We start from the raw sequence: 19,851 nt of genomic DNA on the forward strand, positions 1-19,851 counted from the left end.
TTACATATTACTTAGAAACTACTAAGACGGGAAAGATACAATTAAAAAATAAAATAAAAATAGGCGTGGAAAACATTTTGTGATAAATAGGAGTCCTTCGATTAAGGTGTGAAAGGTCGGGAGAACCACCCACTGTAAGGGGATGGAGATTTTTTTGTACGCCAAGGGATACAGGGGATACGTTCTCCCATGATAAAGATAAACTAATGAGTATCGCTCTACCTGATGAGGAAAAGTCTAGAGATGTGTGTGCACCACGACTAAACACCACTTTAGTGAGAAGTGGAGAAAAGGAAAAATAATCCAGTTTTATATTTAACCCTCACCCACTATAGCAGTGGCATTGTTTATCATCGGATTTGAATCCTCCCAAAGGTCAAGTTGGGCTCAACCATGTTCCAGGGAGCTCTATGAATATTATTAGTCGGAGGTAGCTACACTTACATAAAAATTCCTCATCCACTCCCAAGGTATCTCTTTATTAGCGGGGTGGATGGGAAATGATTAAAAATAAACTATATAAGGGGCAACAGGGATTCGATGGTCATATGACCCTTACAGTACCAACATGTTTCTGCTCTACACTAATGGCTGTATAAGGTCCAGAGCATTTGTCCGGGCGGGCTGTGTTACTAATACTCTCCTGGTGACATCTTTTCTCTCAGAGGTTTCTTAATAAGGCATTCACAATAAAAGAACTTTTAGGCATGCTCGAGCAGTTAATGCTTGCCAACTCAATGGTATCCAGGAGGAGGTATTTTCAAGCCCCACAGTAGCAGGTACATGGATGGTAGGGGCCCTTGACGGAAGTTCGACTACAGGGCCAACCTCCCTCCGCTCCCCGTTGTGCTTAAAAATTCCTCCTCTTGGGTATCATTGAGTTGGTAAGTATTAACTGCTCATGGATCCCTAACAAATCTTATATTGTTCATGTCTTATTAAGAAACCTCTGGGAAATATGGTGCCACCATTTTCTCAAAGCGGTCTTGTGGACGATGAAAACATCCGTGAGGAGGATCAAGCTGGCTTAGCACACTGGGATAGTACTGTTTTAAATAATGTGTGCCTCTCAGACTGCATGCCCTTTTAGGTAGGTATTCTGTCATAAAATGCATTTATTTGTTCACTTTTCCAAATATTTGCCGGGGAAGGGGGCATTCCTTCTCCAATCTCAGTAGAGAAAAGTAGTCCGTGCTATTTTCAACCCTCTGCAGCCAACATTCAAAATGATCTACTTCTCAATTTATACGGTTGAAGTGGACCGTGAGTTGTTTTCTAGATGATAGAAAACACACTGCAGCAGCAGACAAAGCAATGAAACAGATATGGATGATCATTTATCAATTTTAACCCATTTTTTATTTTTACACCATGTTTTATAACTCCAGTATTAACAATTATCACCAGTACCATTTCAAACCGTAATAATATTGAATTGTTTTTAGCACAGCTATTCTTTTCCAAGATTGAAGAACATGTTGCTTCTTTTATCATTGTTCCTTGGCAGTCAAAAGGCACATATTCCATGTCCCCTGTGCCTTGTTCTCTGAAAAGACACTTATTCAATTTATGACAAACGGAGAATCCATGACGTAAATCTTGAAAAGAGTGAACTGCCAATAAATTCCAAAACGCAAAATTGCTTCCAGTAATGTCCTTCCTCATTGCATCACTTGCAGTGGTTTCTCATGCAAAATTTGTTGTGAAATTACAAACTGGATGGTAACTGTTGGGCAAAATCCGAATCCTCCCTGGAGCTCACATTGAGTACGGAGCTGTCATGTGGTTCAATATTCGACATGTCTTCATGATTGCCGTTCCATTGTTGATTCAGGTCTTCAAAGTCCCACTGTAGACAGAAAGATAAACCATATTGTGTATTAAATACCTTAAAATGCATACAGAACAATCACAAATCTATTCCTTAAGAGCACCTCTATTGGGTCTAAAATCATTGGGTTCAATTCACAAAGAGATTTGTGTACGTTCAACTTACATGTTCGATTAGTAGTGCAAGGTAGTCATAAAAGATGTGATTGCACTTACAAATGCTTTTACTTGTGTGCAATATTAACCCAAGATGATTTAATATTGCCATTGAGTAAACCCCACCCAAAGAAAGGGATAGTGGGCATTCTAAGGTCTGGTTTTCTTGGAAAATGTGGGAACTTTAGAATTTTTGTGTGTATTCCAAGCCTTTCTCTTAATAATTCCCACCCATAAAATGGTGGAATAATTGCTCCTGCCATCACTGGGAGCAATTCCTTGTGTAGGGTGAGAAGAGGAATGGAGCAACACCAAATTAGTGAGTTGTAGGGGAAGGGGTTGCTCCACATGGAAATATATTCTCTCCTTGTGTTAAAATGAAATAGACATTGTACAACAGTGACATTTGCCCTTGATCAATTGTGCTCCGAGTACAATTGTGCATGCATAATTGTCCTCAAATAGCCACAAATGAAAATGCACAATGTTTTCCAGGCATATGTCTGGGAGCCGCCGATGGTCATAAGATTTGTGGTGTAACCTTGTGAATCCCTAAAATTAGTAAACCGGACTCAAACGAGGTCCTAAAACCTTCAAAAGTAGATTTCTTTCTTTTTTTTAGGAATGAGAATAAATCTTTAAGATTAAAATCTGAACTAAAAACAAAAAGCATTTGTGATGGCTGGGTTAAAATCGTGTGTACAGTAATGGAGGTCATGTGTGAGGTTAGAGCATCTGCGTGGTGTGGTTTGCGGTTGGTGTGCTAATGAAGATGAGCAAAGTAAAGATCCTTTAGAGAAAGGCAGCAATGCTGCGAGTTACCCACACATATAGGAAAGGAGACCCTCCCAAGAGGACAGGTGTTTCTGAGAGATAAATAGGTGCGACTGAACCACTGGGCTTCTTCGGGTGTGGTGTGGTGTGGTACGGTATGGCATAGTGATTTATATAGCTTTTCCTATACTAGATGAAGGCATGAAATGCTTTGCGTATAGGTAGCATGCTACTGCATTGAAGCTCAATGCTAGTCATGCATAAACTATAAAGTTTGTTATGATGTTTTCATGCTGTCAAGCATTTTGCAATAAGCATTTCATGCAAATGCATTGTCTAATTCTTTATATACAGAGGTTAAGGTTGTTTTGAGTTATATGAGATGATGCAAAGTAATACAGAACTTTGATACTATATAGTTTCATATTGCATGGTCATTTATATATTGCTTTCTATGCCTGATGAGGAGCAGATGTGCTGTGACACTCGCTAGAAGGAGAGCACTCTATTCTGTGGAATACTTAGAACATTAGAGACATTTGTCACACAAACTGAGCTACAATTTGTCATGCTAATGTAACAGTTTGTTAGTAGTTTGCTATGCAATTTTCCATTCATTCTGTTATATAAAGCTGTCACAAACTGTTAGGCAATCTGTCATAACATGCCCTAAGGAAGTGATGCAATCTGTCATGTAGACAGTCAGCAATCTGTTTGCGCTTGCGGTTATGTAGTGATCATGCGAGCGATTTTGCAAGTAGTCAGGGAAACGTAGAGCTACATTCTTAAAGTCATACCCAAATATGACTAAATGCCAGCCGCTGGTGCCAGTGCTAATCCAACAGGAAGTACAACATGGGGTTAACCATAGAGCGACAGAATCTTAGCCCAGGCTGGAGTGCCAAGCCACCAGGAAGCACTATATGGACTCAACACAGAAGTGACAGAATCCTAGCTGCTTGGATGGTGCTAAGCCAAAAGAAGATGCTATGAGGTCTAGTCGAGTGAGACAGACACCAAAGGTGGATCACCGGTTTAATTGAGAAGTATTGAATCAATAGGTAGACGCAGTAGTTGACTGCGATGCCATCTCAAGTGTCCCTAGGAGGATTATGTTAGGTTAAGTGAGGAGGAAGCGAGGGAGTTAGAGGTGAAATGACATGAGTCACAGAAAAGGGCTGTTGACCCTATATCCTAATGGCATTCACTCCTTATCACTAAGTGTTGATCTCAGGTACTAAGGAATAACAATAAATCATGGAGTGACAGTGCCTGGGTAGTTCCTTTGAGTTTAGTATGGGAGTGATGAAGTCCTTGGCAGGTTGTAGGAACATTAATGCTCAGTTCATGCCAGCATTAAATGAAGCAGCTATAGGATTGTTTAGAGTTGTGTCTTTGTTCACCATCATGTTATATCAATTACATAAAAACACTTACCACCACTCTGGCGAGTGTTGTGGGAATCACAGGAGAACCCTACATTATCTAGTTTATTTTCCCCAACTTTAGATCCACATATTGATATTTGATATGGGTGTGTGTGATTGCTGTTTATCTAGCAGTGTGGCTTGTAAAACCTTTCCTTTTTGAAATATTTCAAAACATCTTCCTGAGTGATCAGAGTTAAAGTCATGGAAGTAAAAATGTGCCCATTTCTAGTTTATTTTGAAATTAGTCCTCAAGGAGCACTTTTTTGTTTTACCGGATACTTACCCAGTCTCCTTGGGTTCTATTGAGTTGCCTTAACTTGGATGCAGCATTTCTAGTTTAATCATATTGCACTGATTTGCGATATAAATTTATTTCGGGAACCTCAGTACTCATATTCCACTTTTTAAAGGGATGCAGAGTGTTTTCATCAACTGTGCCCAGAATTCTCCTATTGGCTTTATCTTTGCAAGGATGCAGGCAGTGTGTTATTCTGCACCTGAACTAAAAGCTACCTGTATTATAGTTTGCACGTGTTTTGTCCTCCCATTCAGCTCTCAAGTTATCAACGTAGTAACTAGCTTTGCAGAGCTTTTTTCCAAAGAAATTTTTCCATGAGTTTTACTTCCACACTCTTCAAATATGGAACACTATTATAAGGGTACATTCCTCTTAATCTAATATCCAGTGCAAGACATATTCCACCTACCAAAAGGCAGAACAAATGCTAAATTGACCACTGCTTGTGTTACATTAACCAATCCTGGGTATCTAAAGCACTAACAACAAAATATTTTCCACACTACTATGTTTGAGAATATACTTTGAAGCTCTAAAACAGTCGAGCCATCTATTTTGTGTATTCAAACTAATTTACACTAGTAGACAATACTAAGACATAAACCATTGTCAATAGATGACATAAATTAAATACACTTTGAAACTGACGTACTGTGTTTGAATATACAAAAGTGCTCTGCCTGAAATATACCCAGACACAACTTAGAGAGCCATTTGATTGTTTGCTACCATTTCACAAATTGAATTCTCATATTTCCCTTCAGTACAAATTTTGTCTCAAAGTGGAATTTATTTGTGGAATCAATGAAACTTTGAAAAGCTCAAATCCATCAGTCACCTCTTCCCCCAAGCGAAATGTGACAACTTGAAGACCAACAAGTACACTTAAAGGAATTCCAAAACGACCACATATGTAATTACTTACTGGGAAAGTCAAACATTTTATCCTACAAACAATTGGTCCTCTAAGAACAACGTGATAACCACCATTCTGCTAGTGAGAAAAGTTAATTTGACTTTTTTTTTTAAATAAATATTTTGGTCAGCAATTTTTTTTTATATATACAAAACCAAATGAGCCTGGAAAGTTAATGAACACATGGGAGGAGCACAGTAAGTGCCATATCCAGCGTTTAATTTGAGGCAGAGGTTGCAGGTGGGGCTCACATCCCTCGTTTGTGAGCACAGGGAATTGTTTGTCATCATTAGACTTTGACCCAGAATAAGAGAGAAAAAAAGCAGAAAAGGGAGAAAAGGGAGAATGAAGAGGGAAGAGAAAGACAGGAAAACAGTGACAAAGAGATAAAAAATAGAAACTGCAAGAGTGAGATAAATGGGCACAGCGTGGCTGGAAGTGGATGAAAGAGGCAAGAGTTGGAATCAAGACTTGACAGCTTTGTATTTGGCAACCCAGACATTCATCTGCAAAGACCATTAACAACTTTGGCACCACTTCTGTTACAAATCAATCACATGCCGGATCCTCCCTCGAGCAGAATTCCTATAGGATTACTGGGGAGGAAGGGCTCTCCCAGTGGACCAACAAACACCAAAGTACTGACACTGAGCAAGGGTAGGAAACAAAACAGATGGGTAGCAACATACAGCAGCGAGAGTCCTCACCAACACCAATTCACCTCCCTCTAGATAAGAATTTTCAATTTTGATTCAGTTTCCATTTGAGATGGAGGAGGTCTCACAATGGGTTGCCAGCAGTTACATCCCCGCTCTTCGGTATTCATTTTTGTACTGTGTTTACTGGGAGTCGGATTAGAGTAAGCCATTACCTAGATCTGGTTTAGATTGGAGCACAATCTAAAATTCAAGGTAAAGAGTAACCAGGATATTGTTCAAGGTGCCAGGGCAGCCCACAATGTTCATTGAACTTTATGACACTAAGTACCAGCTGTCCCACAAACGCATGCTCTGGGTACTCCCGGAAGCTTGTTTTTAAATAAACTACAGTTTGAAATCTTGATTTACCAGGCTGGCAGCAGTAGAACAAAAGTCTGCCCCAAAGAGATACATTTTATGGTTCTCTTTAAACCATATATTTTTTAAATGTCCAACTACTACATGAACATTGCAGCTATAGTGCCTTTATTCAGAAACATTTAACACATCCAAATTAATTCATTCATTAATATACCCACAAGCTTATCTTGGATTTTTACATTCATATTGCAAGTTTGTATTCCTTTTTGCTACATGTTCTTATTCAAACATCCAAATTTCTTCATTTTAGGGTATTTTCCTTGTTGCGCATTTCCCTTTTTATCTAACTTGGTTCGCAAATCTTAACCTCTTTCTTTCTTATATGTAATTTTGTTTTTTGCTTTTTGTTCCAAGTATATCGCTTACATAACTCCTTTTAACCTCTTTCTTATATGTTATTTTTAGGTCTCGCGACCTGCGTTGCACTGCGCAGCAGTGCTCGCGCAGGTCGCGAGACCTCTAGTAGGTGAAAAACGGGGAAATCAAGCTGACCTGGAATCGCACACGCTCGTGCGTGTGCATTTCCTTTTCAGCTACCACATGGCCTTAGCGTGCGTCTTTCAATGAAAAACTAACGCTATTGGCCAAAGGGGGGCGCATTGCTCCGCCCACGGCCTATTGGTGTCTATTACACGCAATAGTGCATTTCTTGGAGCCGGGGAAGCAGAATCTAGCTACCATTGTGTGTCTTTCAATGCTCGCAGATTATCAGTGGCTCCTCTCCACATGTCATCATGATTGGTTTGGTCATACCTACAAGCTTACCGTCTGAAACTGCTCAGTCAGACATCTGCATAGAAACTCCACGGCAGTGCAGTACTGCATGCATCAACTATTCTAGACTTGCTGAATCCGAAGTAATCCACGGTGTTGTCTTCAAACGCGCCTGCCTGCTTGTTTCTTTTTAATTTTAAGTACCACTCCACAGATTACCTCCTTGTGTCTCTGCCGACTCCCTTAATCCTCCTACAACAGTCACACCAAGGCCCCTCCCTAATCCAGAGTGAATGCACCTAGCAGCTTTGTGGTGCCATCTTATTATTCATTCATCCTGGATTGCAAAGGCAAACAGTCGGGTAACATCATTAAAAGCCTACACTTACATGTTTTTTCATAGTCTTCCACTTTGAATATCAGCACATTGCTTTTGTTTCTCAAGACCAATTACACTGCAATTCCTTAATTATAATTTTTCTAAATTGAAGCTTTGTAGGGCATAGACTGTGAGTGCATGAGTCTTCCTGAGGCAACAGTTAGTGTAAACTATTACGCGAGTGCAACAATTATGTGCAAAGCTTTTAACATTTTCCATGGAGGAGCGCTTTCGGCCTCTTGAAGCAACCTTCCTCCACCGAGTACAACGCAGACCAGACCGGAGATGTTCGAGAACCAGAGCTGCACTATGCAAATTTTAGATGATTGATGTCTCTGACGTTGACCAATCATGTGCGACGAGGCAAGAGGTTGGTTATGGTCAGAATAACGGTTTGATAAAGTTGGGTAGAATGATAACCAATGGCATCAAGGCATGCAAATATCTGCGTGGGGTCCGGCCTGGGAAATTTGCTAGTGTTCATCACTGCCACTCAGTACCTATTCTGGAGTACTCCATGCAGTATAATATTTGATTGACTTACTCGCTCGTGCTTAGATTTATTTAATTCCATGGTGTATTTCCAAATATATTTTAATATGTGGGAAGGAGAGTGATAAGATGTGCGCTGCATGAAACCTAATGATCCCTTTATTGCAACAGTTAACCACTAAAATCTTCACTAAAATTCAGAAGCGACTGGCTGCCATTAAGCTATCAATTCACCAATTTAGCACTAATTGTGACAAGGGATTCTTAATGCAGGCAGATTGCTGTTAACTGAGCGTCACTAACAATTACTGCTACTGAAGTGTAAATACTTCCAAGTGTTTCACCTGACGCGTGCCACACAGGGTTACACCCAAAAAAAGAATCCCTTTTCTCACGTTTGAACTTCTTGCCTCCTGGCAAATAATAATAATTCATTTCCGTCAATTTTGTGAAAAAGGCAATTTGTGTGTGTGTGTGTATTTGGGGGAGGGGCCCACTTAGCCCCACGTTCATCTCAAATGCAGTGGCTTTACATCACAGGGTATATTTCCAGTCTGGGACACGATGTGAACTCACCATGAACAGCCACACTCGGAAGGTAGATAGCATTGTTTAACTGTTCATTTACAATGAAAAACTCAATAACATACAATGTACACCTTGTGTACCACATCATTTCACTTTAACTTATATAATTACACTTCACGCCATATATTTACACACGACTCCAAAGCACATAATTCCACTCCAGAAAATAAAACTCCACAACATGCCACTTAATTCCACTCCACACAAATATACACCACACCATGCCACATAATTCCACACGCCACTCAATTACACAATTCAGCCTACACAATTCACCACCCAACATACTTACACTCCACTAAATACCACCGAACACCACATATTTCAACTCAATATTACTACACTTTACTCCATACCACATAAATACACTCCACATTAATCCAGATTATGCCACATAGGAGAACTCCGCATAAATACACTCCACACATGTCACATAATAGCACTTCACATATTGTTTACTCAATGCCACACATTTCCACGCCACACAATTCAACTCTACACATTTCCATTCAACACCAAATAATTCAACAAACAACATCATTCAACTAAACACAATTATACAACACACCACATACATCCAATCTACACCACAACATTCCACGTCATGCCACAAAATTCAATAGCACACCACATAAGTAAAATCCATTACATACCACTCTACAACAAAAAATACCATTCCACATAATTACACTCCATAACATACAATACCACTACATCTAATTCTAGTACACTCAATACCACATAATTACTATCCACATAAATTGACTGCACACCGTGCCACATTATTTCACCAAACAACTCCACCACACAAAATTTCACTACTAACAATTCTACTCCACACCACAAACATTCACTCCACTCCAAACAGAAACGCATAGGTAAATGAGATTGTCATTTACAACGTTTATTGCTCTAACTTGCAGGAATGCGATACCTATTGCATTGAAAATGCTTGTTTGTTGTTGTTGTTGTTAAGTGTATCATTTGCATAACTCTCATGAAATCCCTGCTTACTAATAGAGAGTCGTAGAACCCTTTTTGGAAAGCAGTTTTCTATTTAGGGGTTAGATAGTATGGGTTTTTCCGAAGTTCTGTTAGAGCTTACATCAGGAATCCCCCTTGGCCTTTACATCTTAGACAATCTGATTTTAAACAGCAATTCCTTGTTGCAGAAGACATTCATGTGCCATAAAACCCTTTACATCAACTTGTAACAATGCCAAGATAACCCCAGATAACATGCTCATCAGTGCGCAACGTGATACAGATATACACAGGCCCCAAACACTGCACATATCACAAGATCATGCACAAGATTTACAGTGCACACAAACTACCTATCATATACAGCAACACTCCCACTTCCTCCACAGCTTGAAGCTTCTATGATAATTGGCCAACCTCACATATAAACACAGCCATACTACAAACTAGAGGTGGGAAGTGCTTCCAAGGCACTTTATGCTAGTAGCACATTTACGTGTAGATCTTTTCACCCTCATCCCTCCAAATCCTGATATGTCCATTGCATGGACACAAATTGGATCCTGCGGGTGAATCAAGCCTAGATGCCACAGAAAAGAAGAAGGAGGGAATAAAGGAACAGGAGGGTGTGAGGGAAGAATGACGGGGATGTGGGTGTGGAAGCAAGTGAGATGGGTGACATCTAGACCATTGCTTTCCATGCAGGCCACTGCTACTCATTGATACGTCTGCGAAAATGGCATCAAATTCTGGTTCTATACAATACCATCCACTACACACTTTTCTCGATTTTCAGACCTTTTTAGAGTGCTGGGTGATACATTAAGTAAACACACAAGGGAAACTCCATAGACTTCTCTTGATTGGAGTGCAGAAGAGGCTGGGGAAGGAAAGAGCCTAATAAAAGTGGATAACTATGCATTATAATAGTTTTGACTCAAACACACAAGTTGTTATTGTTATACTTATATACGATGTCAAAGGTTTCACAAGTCAGTAACAATGCAATAAACAACTGGACCAGCTAATTTTTATCCTACAATTTTGTTTATAGAATGATACATAACTTGAAATTACATATTAAAGCATGTTATGGCATAATTCCCTCTGCCACAAGTTTTTCATATAAAACCATGAAAATATGTGGAGCACTGCTCACATTAATGAATATATACTTAAGTGTGTGGCTTGGACAACATAGTATTAGTTCAAGCCATACCAGTAGGGTGACCAGATGTCCCAGTTTTGCCAGAACAGTGACTGTCATTGTTTGTTGTGACATCCTGACACTTTTGCCTCTTTAAATACGACACCGCTTTTAGAGACGATAGTTCATTAATCATGCAAGTTAATATAAAAATATTAGATATGCCTACTTCCACCCGGAATTTATGGCGTGAAGTAACATCAGTAATTCAAATACTGTAAATCTACAAGGGCTGTGCTGTCTCAGACCCCGCCATGCACACCGCAAGAGGCCAGCACGGCCATCTCCCTGAACCCAGTCTCCCACAAAGATTAACCTGCTAAATTAAGTTAAAGTGACAGCCCACAGTTTGCCAACACTGCCGACATGTGATGCTTTGTGCAGCGAGTTCAAAAGAACTAGAGTGTAGAACTCGTTGGATAAAGCCGCATTGATCCCTTCAACTTTAATCTGTAGCAGGCGTATTTAATAGTTCAATTCCTTTGATTTGCACTTTTCCCAACTGTAAAAGTAGCAAAGTTTTGGTTTGTAGACATGGCTTAGAACTGAGAAATCACACACACACACATATGTAAACATATATATACACACATATACGTACACACACACACCCACATTATATATACACACACCCACATTATAAATATATACACCCACCCACTATATATATATATATATATATATATATATATATACACCCACCCACTATATATATATACATATATATACACACACGCCCACTATATATATATATACACACATATATATATATATACACACACACCCAATATATATATATATATATATATATATATACACACACACATATATACACACACACACACACACCCAATATATATATATATATATATATATATATATATATATATACACACACACACACCCAATATATATAATATATATATACACACACACAATATATATATATACACACACATACATGTTTTCCCTGGCATAGTTAACCACGTATATTTAGAGGTTGTGATTTAAAAAAAAAATTATTCTTTGCATGTTGTAATAATTGTATTCATGTAGCCCTTACTACCCCTGACGAGGCATTGAAATAATAAACATTTTCTTCTACTGATCTCTCGAATGGCGCTTATGTGTCGATCAGTTCTGAGCTCCCTTGTATTTAATCTTATATAGCCATAGCCGCGAGCTTGGGCATTGAAACAAGGCACTGAAACTGAAGATTAACTAGGGTTTGCCGGGAGCTCACATTCCTGAATAAATTGTGGATTACTTACAGTAAGCAAGATCAGTACATTTGTATGTGTTCATCTGGGTGCACCAGCTAAGTGCCCTTGCATGTGGCACTCAATATGACCAACCGTGTATGTCTGCGGATATTTACCAAGAAACAGTCAGCATACACCCCCTGCTGTCTGGCACCATAGCTAATCAATTATTAAATTGCAGCTTCTGATTCCTCTAAGTTCAATGGGATACGTATTCCTATCCTGGACAAGTTTATTGATCAGATTTTCATAAAACGAAGTAGCGAATATTATAGTAGCCCCTCCTTAATCCGCAACTTTAGTGGTAATTTTATATTTTTTAAGAGGTAACAGAAACATCTTAGAAGTGTGATGCCCTCCCCCTGAAAAAGTGCACTTAATGGACAAAATACATTGGGAGAATTTGAGGATACCAAAAGGGTAGATCAAAATCAAAATCAGCAAATTAATGGAAGTGAAAATTTGGGGGTAAAACTTTATTCAGTTATGTTCCCTATGAGGATTTATAAAAAAAGTATACTTAGAACTACAAGGAATTAAATAATTGATTAAATACTGTGCCAGACAGCAAGGGAGTGCACTGACGTTTCTGCTGCACTTAGTGAATAATTTGAGCCAGTGGTTTCCAGTGCTCAGCACCGGCAATTAATTGTCAACACCAGTTCTTGTGACAGTCTGCCACAAGGTGGTGCTGTCTGGATAATTTAGAAATGACCAGAACAACAGTAAATTGTGAATGCAATATACATTAAAATTACTAATACCTGTCACCCAAACCATTCTTACAGCTTCGGGGCCCTGGAATAGTCCGAATTGTCACACTTGTGATGGTTAGTAGTTGTGTTGCTACTATAATTGGCAGCATGGCAGTGGCAATGTGTGGTGCAAGCTGTAGTGGCCTCCTGGTGAAAGCCCTGGCATTTATTACTTTACAAAATAAGCACTGGCAATCAAAATCCACTGCAAACAGGTGAGTAGTAAGCCTCTTAATTTAGCTTAAGAGAGCAACATTAACAAATTCAAGAAACAACGATTTGCAAAGCTTAGCGTCTACAGTAATCAACCATTCTCTAGCCGTTACCTTCTTTCCACAGTGTATCTGTTACCAGGAGAGGGACTGGAGCAGAACAAATCTCTTGTCTCTAAAAAATGTAGGATTGCATGGAGGCCTTATCAAGCAGCTCACTTGTTCTGAAGAAGGTGTGCAATTCATTTTTATTGCTGGCGCTAGCTTTTGAATCAGCAAAATATTTCCATCCTGGGGATAATGGAAGGTTCCACAATCCTAGGGTTTTATAGCTTTTTTAAATCTGAACACACTCCAGTAATTATTGAGCTGTGCACCCGGAAGTGTTTCCATCCTAAAGTGATGGATAATGTTCACTAGAGCCAGGTCACCTACTCAAAGCAAATATAAACCATATATTTGGCCAGGATCACATCTATCTGAGAGCAGAAGTTCGAAAAGGAATTACATAGGTCAGAATATGGAGTACTGCACTGCATAGTGCCAAAAGTTATATATAGGGATGTTAACAAACTTTTATGGCTCAGACTTCAGCACTATTTAATAGCTCGGCAAGAGCTACTGCTCGACATTAACTTTTCCTGCCTAATTTGAAATTGATAATATTAGTCATTATAATAATTTGGCTTTATATGACACTTCATACCAGATTTTCTACCATGAATAGACAATGCGGATGTTACACAATTGAAAGGTTCCAAGTTATCAATCCCTGAATTATTATGGGTTGAGTCAGCCCTGCTGAGATTCAAACTTGTGGTTCCGCACCTGTGCCCCAATTTTCCCAGGGCTTTGCATCGGTCCCAAATGATGGCAAGTGACGAAAGCGTTACACAGAAATGGTGCCATTTTCCCAGCATAAAAAACACCTTTGCACTGCTTTGCATTACTTTCCGTAAAGGGGGTGGTACTGGATTTTACTGTGGTGGATTAGCGCAAATCCCCATAGGATTGGACGCAAAACCCAGACTAAAAGATAGCTAGACTGAGCTTTGCATCAGAGATGCTCCCATCCAATGGGAGTCTCCCATGCTGCCATGTAGATTTCACAACCCATTTATACAGTGCGGGCCAGATATGAAATGCCTTTGTATGGCCAACAGTAACAAGCGTACGGTTTAGTGGATCGGATACATTTTTAAGTGAAAAATCTGTTACAAAGAACTTACTGCTGCAGTTTAGCCTATTCCTAAAAGGTATGAAATTTCAGATAAGACCACTAAGGCACAAGGCGGCAATGTAATTTGCATAGACGCACACATTGTGGTCGAGTGGGAAACCACCTTATAGTACCACATTGTTCTATCAAGTATTTAGTCCCTAAGAACCATATTTAGAGAATGTGTGAGGAGTGTTTAGCCTCCTGCCAGACTCCCAAGTACTGGGTGAACAGATGCAAAGGTAGAACTTGTCTGTGTCTGCTACTCACCAGTGTAAAATAGACCTGGTGTTGCATCGGATTTTGTGGTGGTGGGAAGGAACGCAACCCTCTAAACCACACTGGTATTCACCAATATCCAGTACCTTCTAAATTAGAAACAGTGGTCATGGATGCCCAAGGCAAGATTATATTTATGCACTTGATGTACCACAACTCAAGATTAAATCACAGCCTAAACCACATCACACCCAAACATCCAGAAAACACGACAGAAGCAGAAGACGTTGCTGTGGCTGCAAAGGACAACATAAGCTGTAAAACAAACATAATCTTGTGGAAATATATGGACTGGCCATGTGAAATGTGTGATGAAACTATTTAATTCAAACATTTCTGTGTTTGCTACAAATGCTGTGCTCCATAATCCAATCAGCTGATTTTATCTGAAATTAATTATGTTGAAATGTCAACAAAAAACTTCAGGAACAACAGTAGACGCCACTGAGCAGGAATCGACTGCAAACTGTTCACCTATATTTTATTACACTCACACCGTCTTTCCAGCTTCCTGAGATATTCACAACAGAGGTATTTGTATGTTGTGAATGACAAATGGAGTGTCTCTCGCCGAGGTAATGGTTTGGATGGAGTTTTTTTACGGCTAGTGAAAACAAATAATGTAAAACATAAAACATAAAAAGCGGGTGGAGATGATTTATTATTTGGAACAAAAAAGGTTTGATTTAAACATACGAGGATTATTTTAATGATGAGATAAAAGAGGTGAAGAAAGATAGGAATACAGACAACTAGACCACAAACATTTTATGCATTTCTTGATCATTTAACTGTTTTGTTTTACTAGTGAAGCCAGTTCGTTTCTTTTCCTGATTTTCTGAAAGGAACTGTTGCCTTCAAAATACAGAAAGGAAGTTGATCACACCAAAGAATTTACATATTAATGTGTGAAAATCCGTAGTTTTATTGTTCTTTAATGATTAACTCTTTGATCAAAGTTTCATGACAGTGTTCCAAATTTGATATAATATTTTGAGACCTAAGGATTATTTGACAAATTCACCATACAACCTAATATTATATTTCATGACCAAATGAAGTACTGTTTTCAACAGCACAATACATACTTTGCCTTTATCTACCATGTAGAGAGTGTTTAAAAATACCCATTAGGGAAGTGATTTTAAATGCACCTTATCACTATAAATCTACATGCTGATGAGCCCCGCCTCCTTTACCGCGCCTGGCTTTAACTAAATGCCGCAATTTCTAGTCACCTGAGTGAGTTCAAAAGCAGAAGAAAACTTTAGACAAAATGAGACACTATAATGAATGCTTATTATAGGGACCTAACCTTATTGAAAAGATAATTTATATTCATAATTTTAGGGGTGTTGTCTGATGGATGGATATCATATTTAGAGCTAATTTTATCTGGACTTTTTTTAATCTATGGACTGTATTGATTCCTACACCCACCTAGTATCTCTTGCCTGGGTAAGCCTTGGCCTACCGAAGAGGACAGTTGCGGGACTGCCCATGGCTGGATTTGGTGTAAAGGAAGCCTGTTTAGACTGCATTAAGAAGCTCTTTTCTTAGCCACTCCCCTACTGATCATCATTAGTTCAATATGAGTGCATTTTGACACAGAGCGCTCTACTCTGAAGAACATCTACCATCCTGTCCAAAAATTGGCATATTCAGTACGCTTCTTTCGGCGAATCTGTAGATTTTGGGTAGAACAAGGTGAATAAATCTATTGAACAATAATATTGATGCTTAAAAGTAGAAGTTAAGTTGGTTTGCACTGAGGTCTTTGAAATTGGCCACTTCAGGTACGACAAGCATGCAGAGTGCAGGGAGCTGGAGGGACATGTTTTCTTTCACAGCGCCAATCCACTCTATTCTGCACCCCACTTGGAAAGTCTTAGAAGGATACCTGGGAGAACCTGGTGCAAACTGTTTCTAAATCCCAAGAGGGAAACAAAACACAAACAACCCTTAAGATATCGTAAACTATGCGCAAACAGGGAAGGTGGTCTGGTCGAAGGCTCTGGCAAGCCGTCTGAGACACCATCATGAGTGAAACTCTACCTTTATCTGAGTACAATATTATCAAGAAGAACTTAAGAGACATAAATTTACCCCGAAGAAGTTGTTAGGAACCGAAATGAAAAGATTTGCCAAAGTGTTGACGTTTTGAGGCTTTTCATCTTTAAGTCTTCTAATATATGTACCACGCTGTTGTAGGCCAGAAATTGGATGGATGCATTTGATTCTAAAACTTACAGGATGAAATGGCATCTTTTTTTAACAATAAACAAGTCAGAAAGTAATGAGAGGGATTCCCTTTGTCTCCTTTACACAATTTATGCTGTACTCTAAGCCTGAAAAGTTATTGTTTTTAAATTATGTAGCCTTCTGGTGAATAGAATATGATGAAAATCTCCCCAGCTTGTCTCCAAAGACGTTGAGAACAAGTTTGGAGCAGATATATATAGAATATATAATATATGTTCCCTGATAAAAGCACGGGTTACAGGGACATTGTTCCAGACTCACATTTTATGCATACACAACCATAGAAATTCGGCAGTTAGAGTTACTTGAGCTAACTATAACTTACGATCCTGCAATACACTTCTCATGACCTCACATATTACATCACTCATGACATGGTGAGGGACATCACTAGCCTAATCTTTGTAGTCTTTTGTGTGTGATGAAAGCCTAGTTTGTTGTTCTCTGTGCGTCTATCTCTTATGTGCACAATGGTAGCCATTTCTAAGCAAATCGTACCAGTTCTGGGAAGCTTGGAATGGATTTCCACTGTGTAAACCCAAAACCATTAACTTCCTTAGCACTTGTTTTATTTTTAGTGTTGTGTTAGAGAAGAGGAAGTAAGCCAATCTACATTGCGTGCATGTCCAATAAAGGTTACAAATCCAGTGAAAGTTATATTGAGGATATCAGGGAGTGGTAGATTTGTGTCTGCATAAGATATATTCAGCAGGAAAACTAGGTGCAAAGTTCAAAAATGATTCAAGATTACGAACAAAAGAAAGGATGTCAGTGGTCCAAAATGAGTTTCGGTAAAATATTTTTTTTTATGATGACTGTCCAAGGAAAGACTGTATTCCATGTTACTGTGTTTTGTATAGCACTATCATTATTAAGGCACCATAGTTCATTCTATGCTTTGCTTACTTACGTTTGACATCACCTGCTCTGAATGACCTATTTTATACGGTTTGTAGGAGAATAAATGTATGGTCACACTTGGAAGCTAGCCTTTTTGATGCTGTGTAATGCTTATGACAAAGAAGTAAAAAACAAACAACAACACAGCAAAGATTAAGGAGGCACTGGCACACCACAACCAGGAAGGAGTAACAAAATGGAAGAAAAAAGCTCCAAGTGGCATTAGAACATTGAATTGTTGGGGACCTCATTAAAGACAATGAAGCGGCTCAAGGCCGGTACAGACCGTCTGCTCCAACATTGCAGTGCTTGTATTTTTCTTTCCCCCTGTTTATTTTGGATGATTGTTCTATCTTCAGTGGGTGGAATGTTCTAATAGCATTATTGCCCTTCTGTCTCATGCTTTACTACTTATTAAAAGGCTGCCACCCTCTTTATAGGCCCAGGAATTTGTATCAATACTTTTGACAGCCATTATAACCCTTGGCTGCAGGCTATTATGCTTTCGGTTTCTTGCCATTATACACCTGGTGGTTCCTAATCATTTCGTCATTTCTTTTCATCAATAGAAGATGAGGCTGGTCTGCTTTTATCATTTAGCTGACTTCCCAAATGGGACTCAGGGCTGTCCATGTATTTCATTAGGATGGAATTTGAAAGGAGAGCTTTTTTACTGCTCCAGATAATATAGTGTGCAGGGCAGTGCTTGTTGGATAGGAATGTCCACATTCTAAATGAGCAAACACAGATGATGAACGGAGTGCTGAAACCTTTCAGATATTCACCCCCAGTCACAGATCTGGGTTGAACCCATCATTGTTCTTCTGCTCACTAAGCCACCCCAGTTTGGACCCAGCCATATGCAAATTAGTCTTGACCCTATTTCTCATGGGAACAGACCAGTCCAGCCCAAACTGCCAGGCACGGTCCTCCTTGGACCGGAAATAAACATCCTGGGACAGGTTTCAAGGTTTCACCCCTCATCAGCCAGGCTAGCTTGAATCCAGTGGCTGTGCTCAGATTGCCAAAAAGTGTTATTTAGATTATCACCCTTCAGGCATATAAATGCACACATAACTGGGTAGAAGGCATGGGGGCAGGGTGGCTTTAGTGTGCAAGCATGGCCCGCCCTAGTTGAATCTGCCCAGGAGTACGGACCAGTAGAGAGTCCCACTCTCCTGATATTGTAGTCAGATTGTTACTCTTACAAATGCCATTGTCTGCTCTGCATTTCGTTTTGCTCTAAGGAGATTCATTCTACGTGGCCTCTTACCCAAAGAAGTACTTTCAATCTTTGACTTGGAAGCTCTTATCATTTTAGGCATGGGAGTATTTAGTCTACTGTCAATGTCAAATGGTCTTTATTCGGGTATAAAATATCCATAAAAGTACGAAGCATCACAACCAATAGTACGTAAATATATGATCACATAAAACACATACATAAAACGGGTTGGTAATAAAAACTTCAGTAATGACATGAAACCAATGTGCAAGAATAGCAATAAAGTGCAAATAGTTACTATATATACATTATGTAAACAGCACTTCTAGTGATATCTTTATGCCAATCTGCAATACGTAAACTTTAGACTATGTGCAAGAACAGCAGATATATGTGCAAATGGTTCATTTTGTCTATGGCATATTCATAGAAACTCGCGAGCGTACCACAGATTGCAGAAAGGAGCTTACTCTGAAAATCATATCATCACTACCTAGCTGCTGTATTTCATGGAATGCCAAATTGTAATCAATAATAGCATGTACTTTAAAATAAGGAATTAAATACTGTTTGGTATATCGAACATAAAATCTACAGAAAAACAGAAAATGTAACAGTGTTTGTTTACAACCAATGCCACACGGGCAAGACAGGTTCTCCAAATTTTTGTTAAAACCTAACGGAAAAAAGTGAGTATTTTATACTCCCATCCCTAAGACGAAATAGCAGACTCCTATTCCATCTCCCAAGGTTTTTTCTGAGATATACCTGTGGCATGTTGTTATTCTTGCCTGGTGGCACCAGAAAAGGGGTGTATCTAATGATTGACGGTTTGTGGAGCTCCGTGTTTTCTCTTTCCTTACGGTATAAATCATACAGTGCCCCTCTCA

At 39.2% G+C, this 19,851-nt stretch overlaps 1 protein-coding gene across 2 annotated transcripts in view; it reads right to left on the reverse strand.

Moving 5' to 3' along the window:
- Positions 1-1,332: 1,332 nt before the first annotated feature.
- TMEM44 (transmembrane protein 44) overlaps positions 1,333-19,851 on the reverse strand; it is a 193,534-nt gene continuing 175,015 nt past the window's right edge. For both annotated transcript variants that reach the window (XM_078666270.1, XM_078666271.1), the window contains one exon: positions 1,333-1,849. In XM_078666270.1, coding sequence (XP_078522396.1) covers positions 1,709-1,849 — 141 coding nt within the window. In that variant the 3' untranslated portion in view covers positions 1,333-1,708. The remainder of the gene's footprint in view (positions 1,850-19,851) is intronic.

Source organism: Lissotriton helveticus, chromosome 11 (assembly GCF_964261635.1).
Source record: "Lissotriton helveticus chromosome 11, aLisHel1.1, whole genome shotgun sequence".
Taxonomy (NCBI): Eukaryota; Metazoa; Chordata; class Amphibia; order Caudata; family Salamandridae; genus Lissotriton; species Lissotriton helveticus.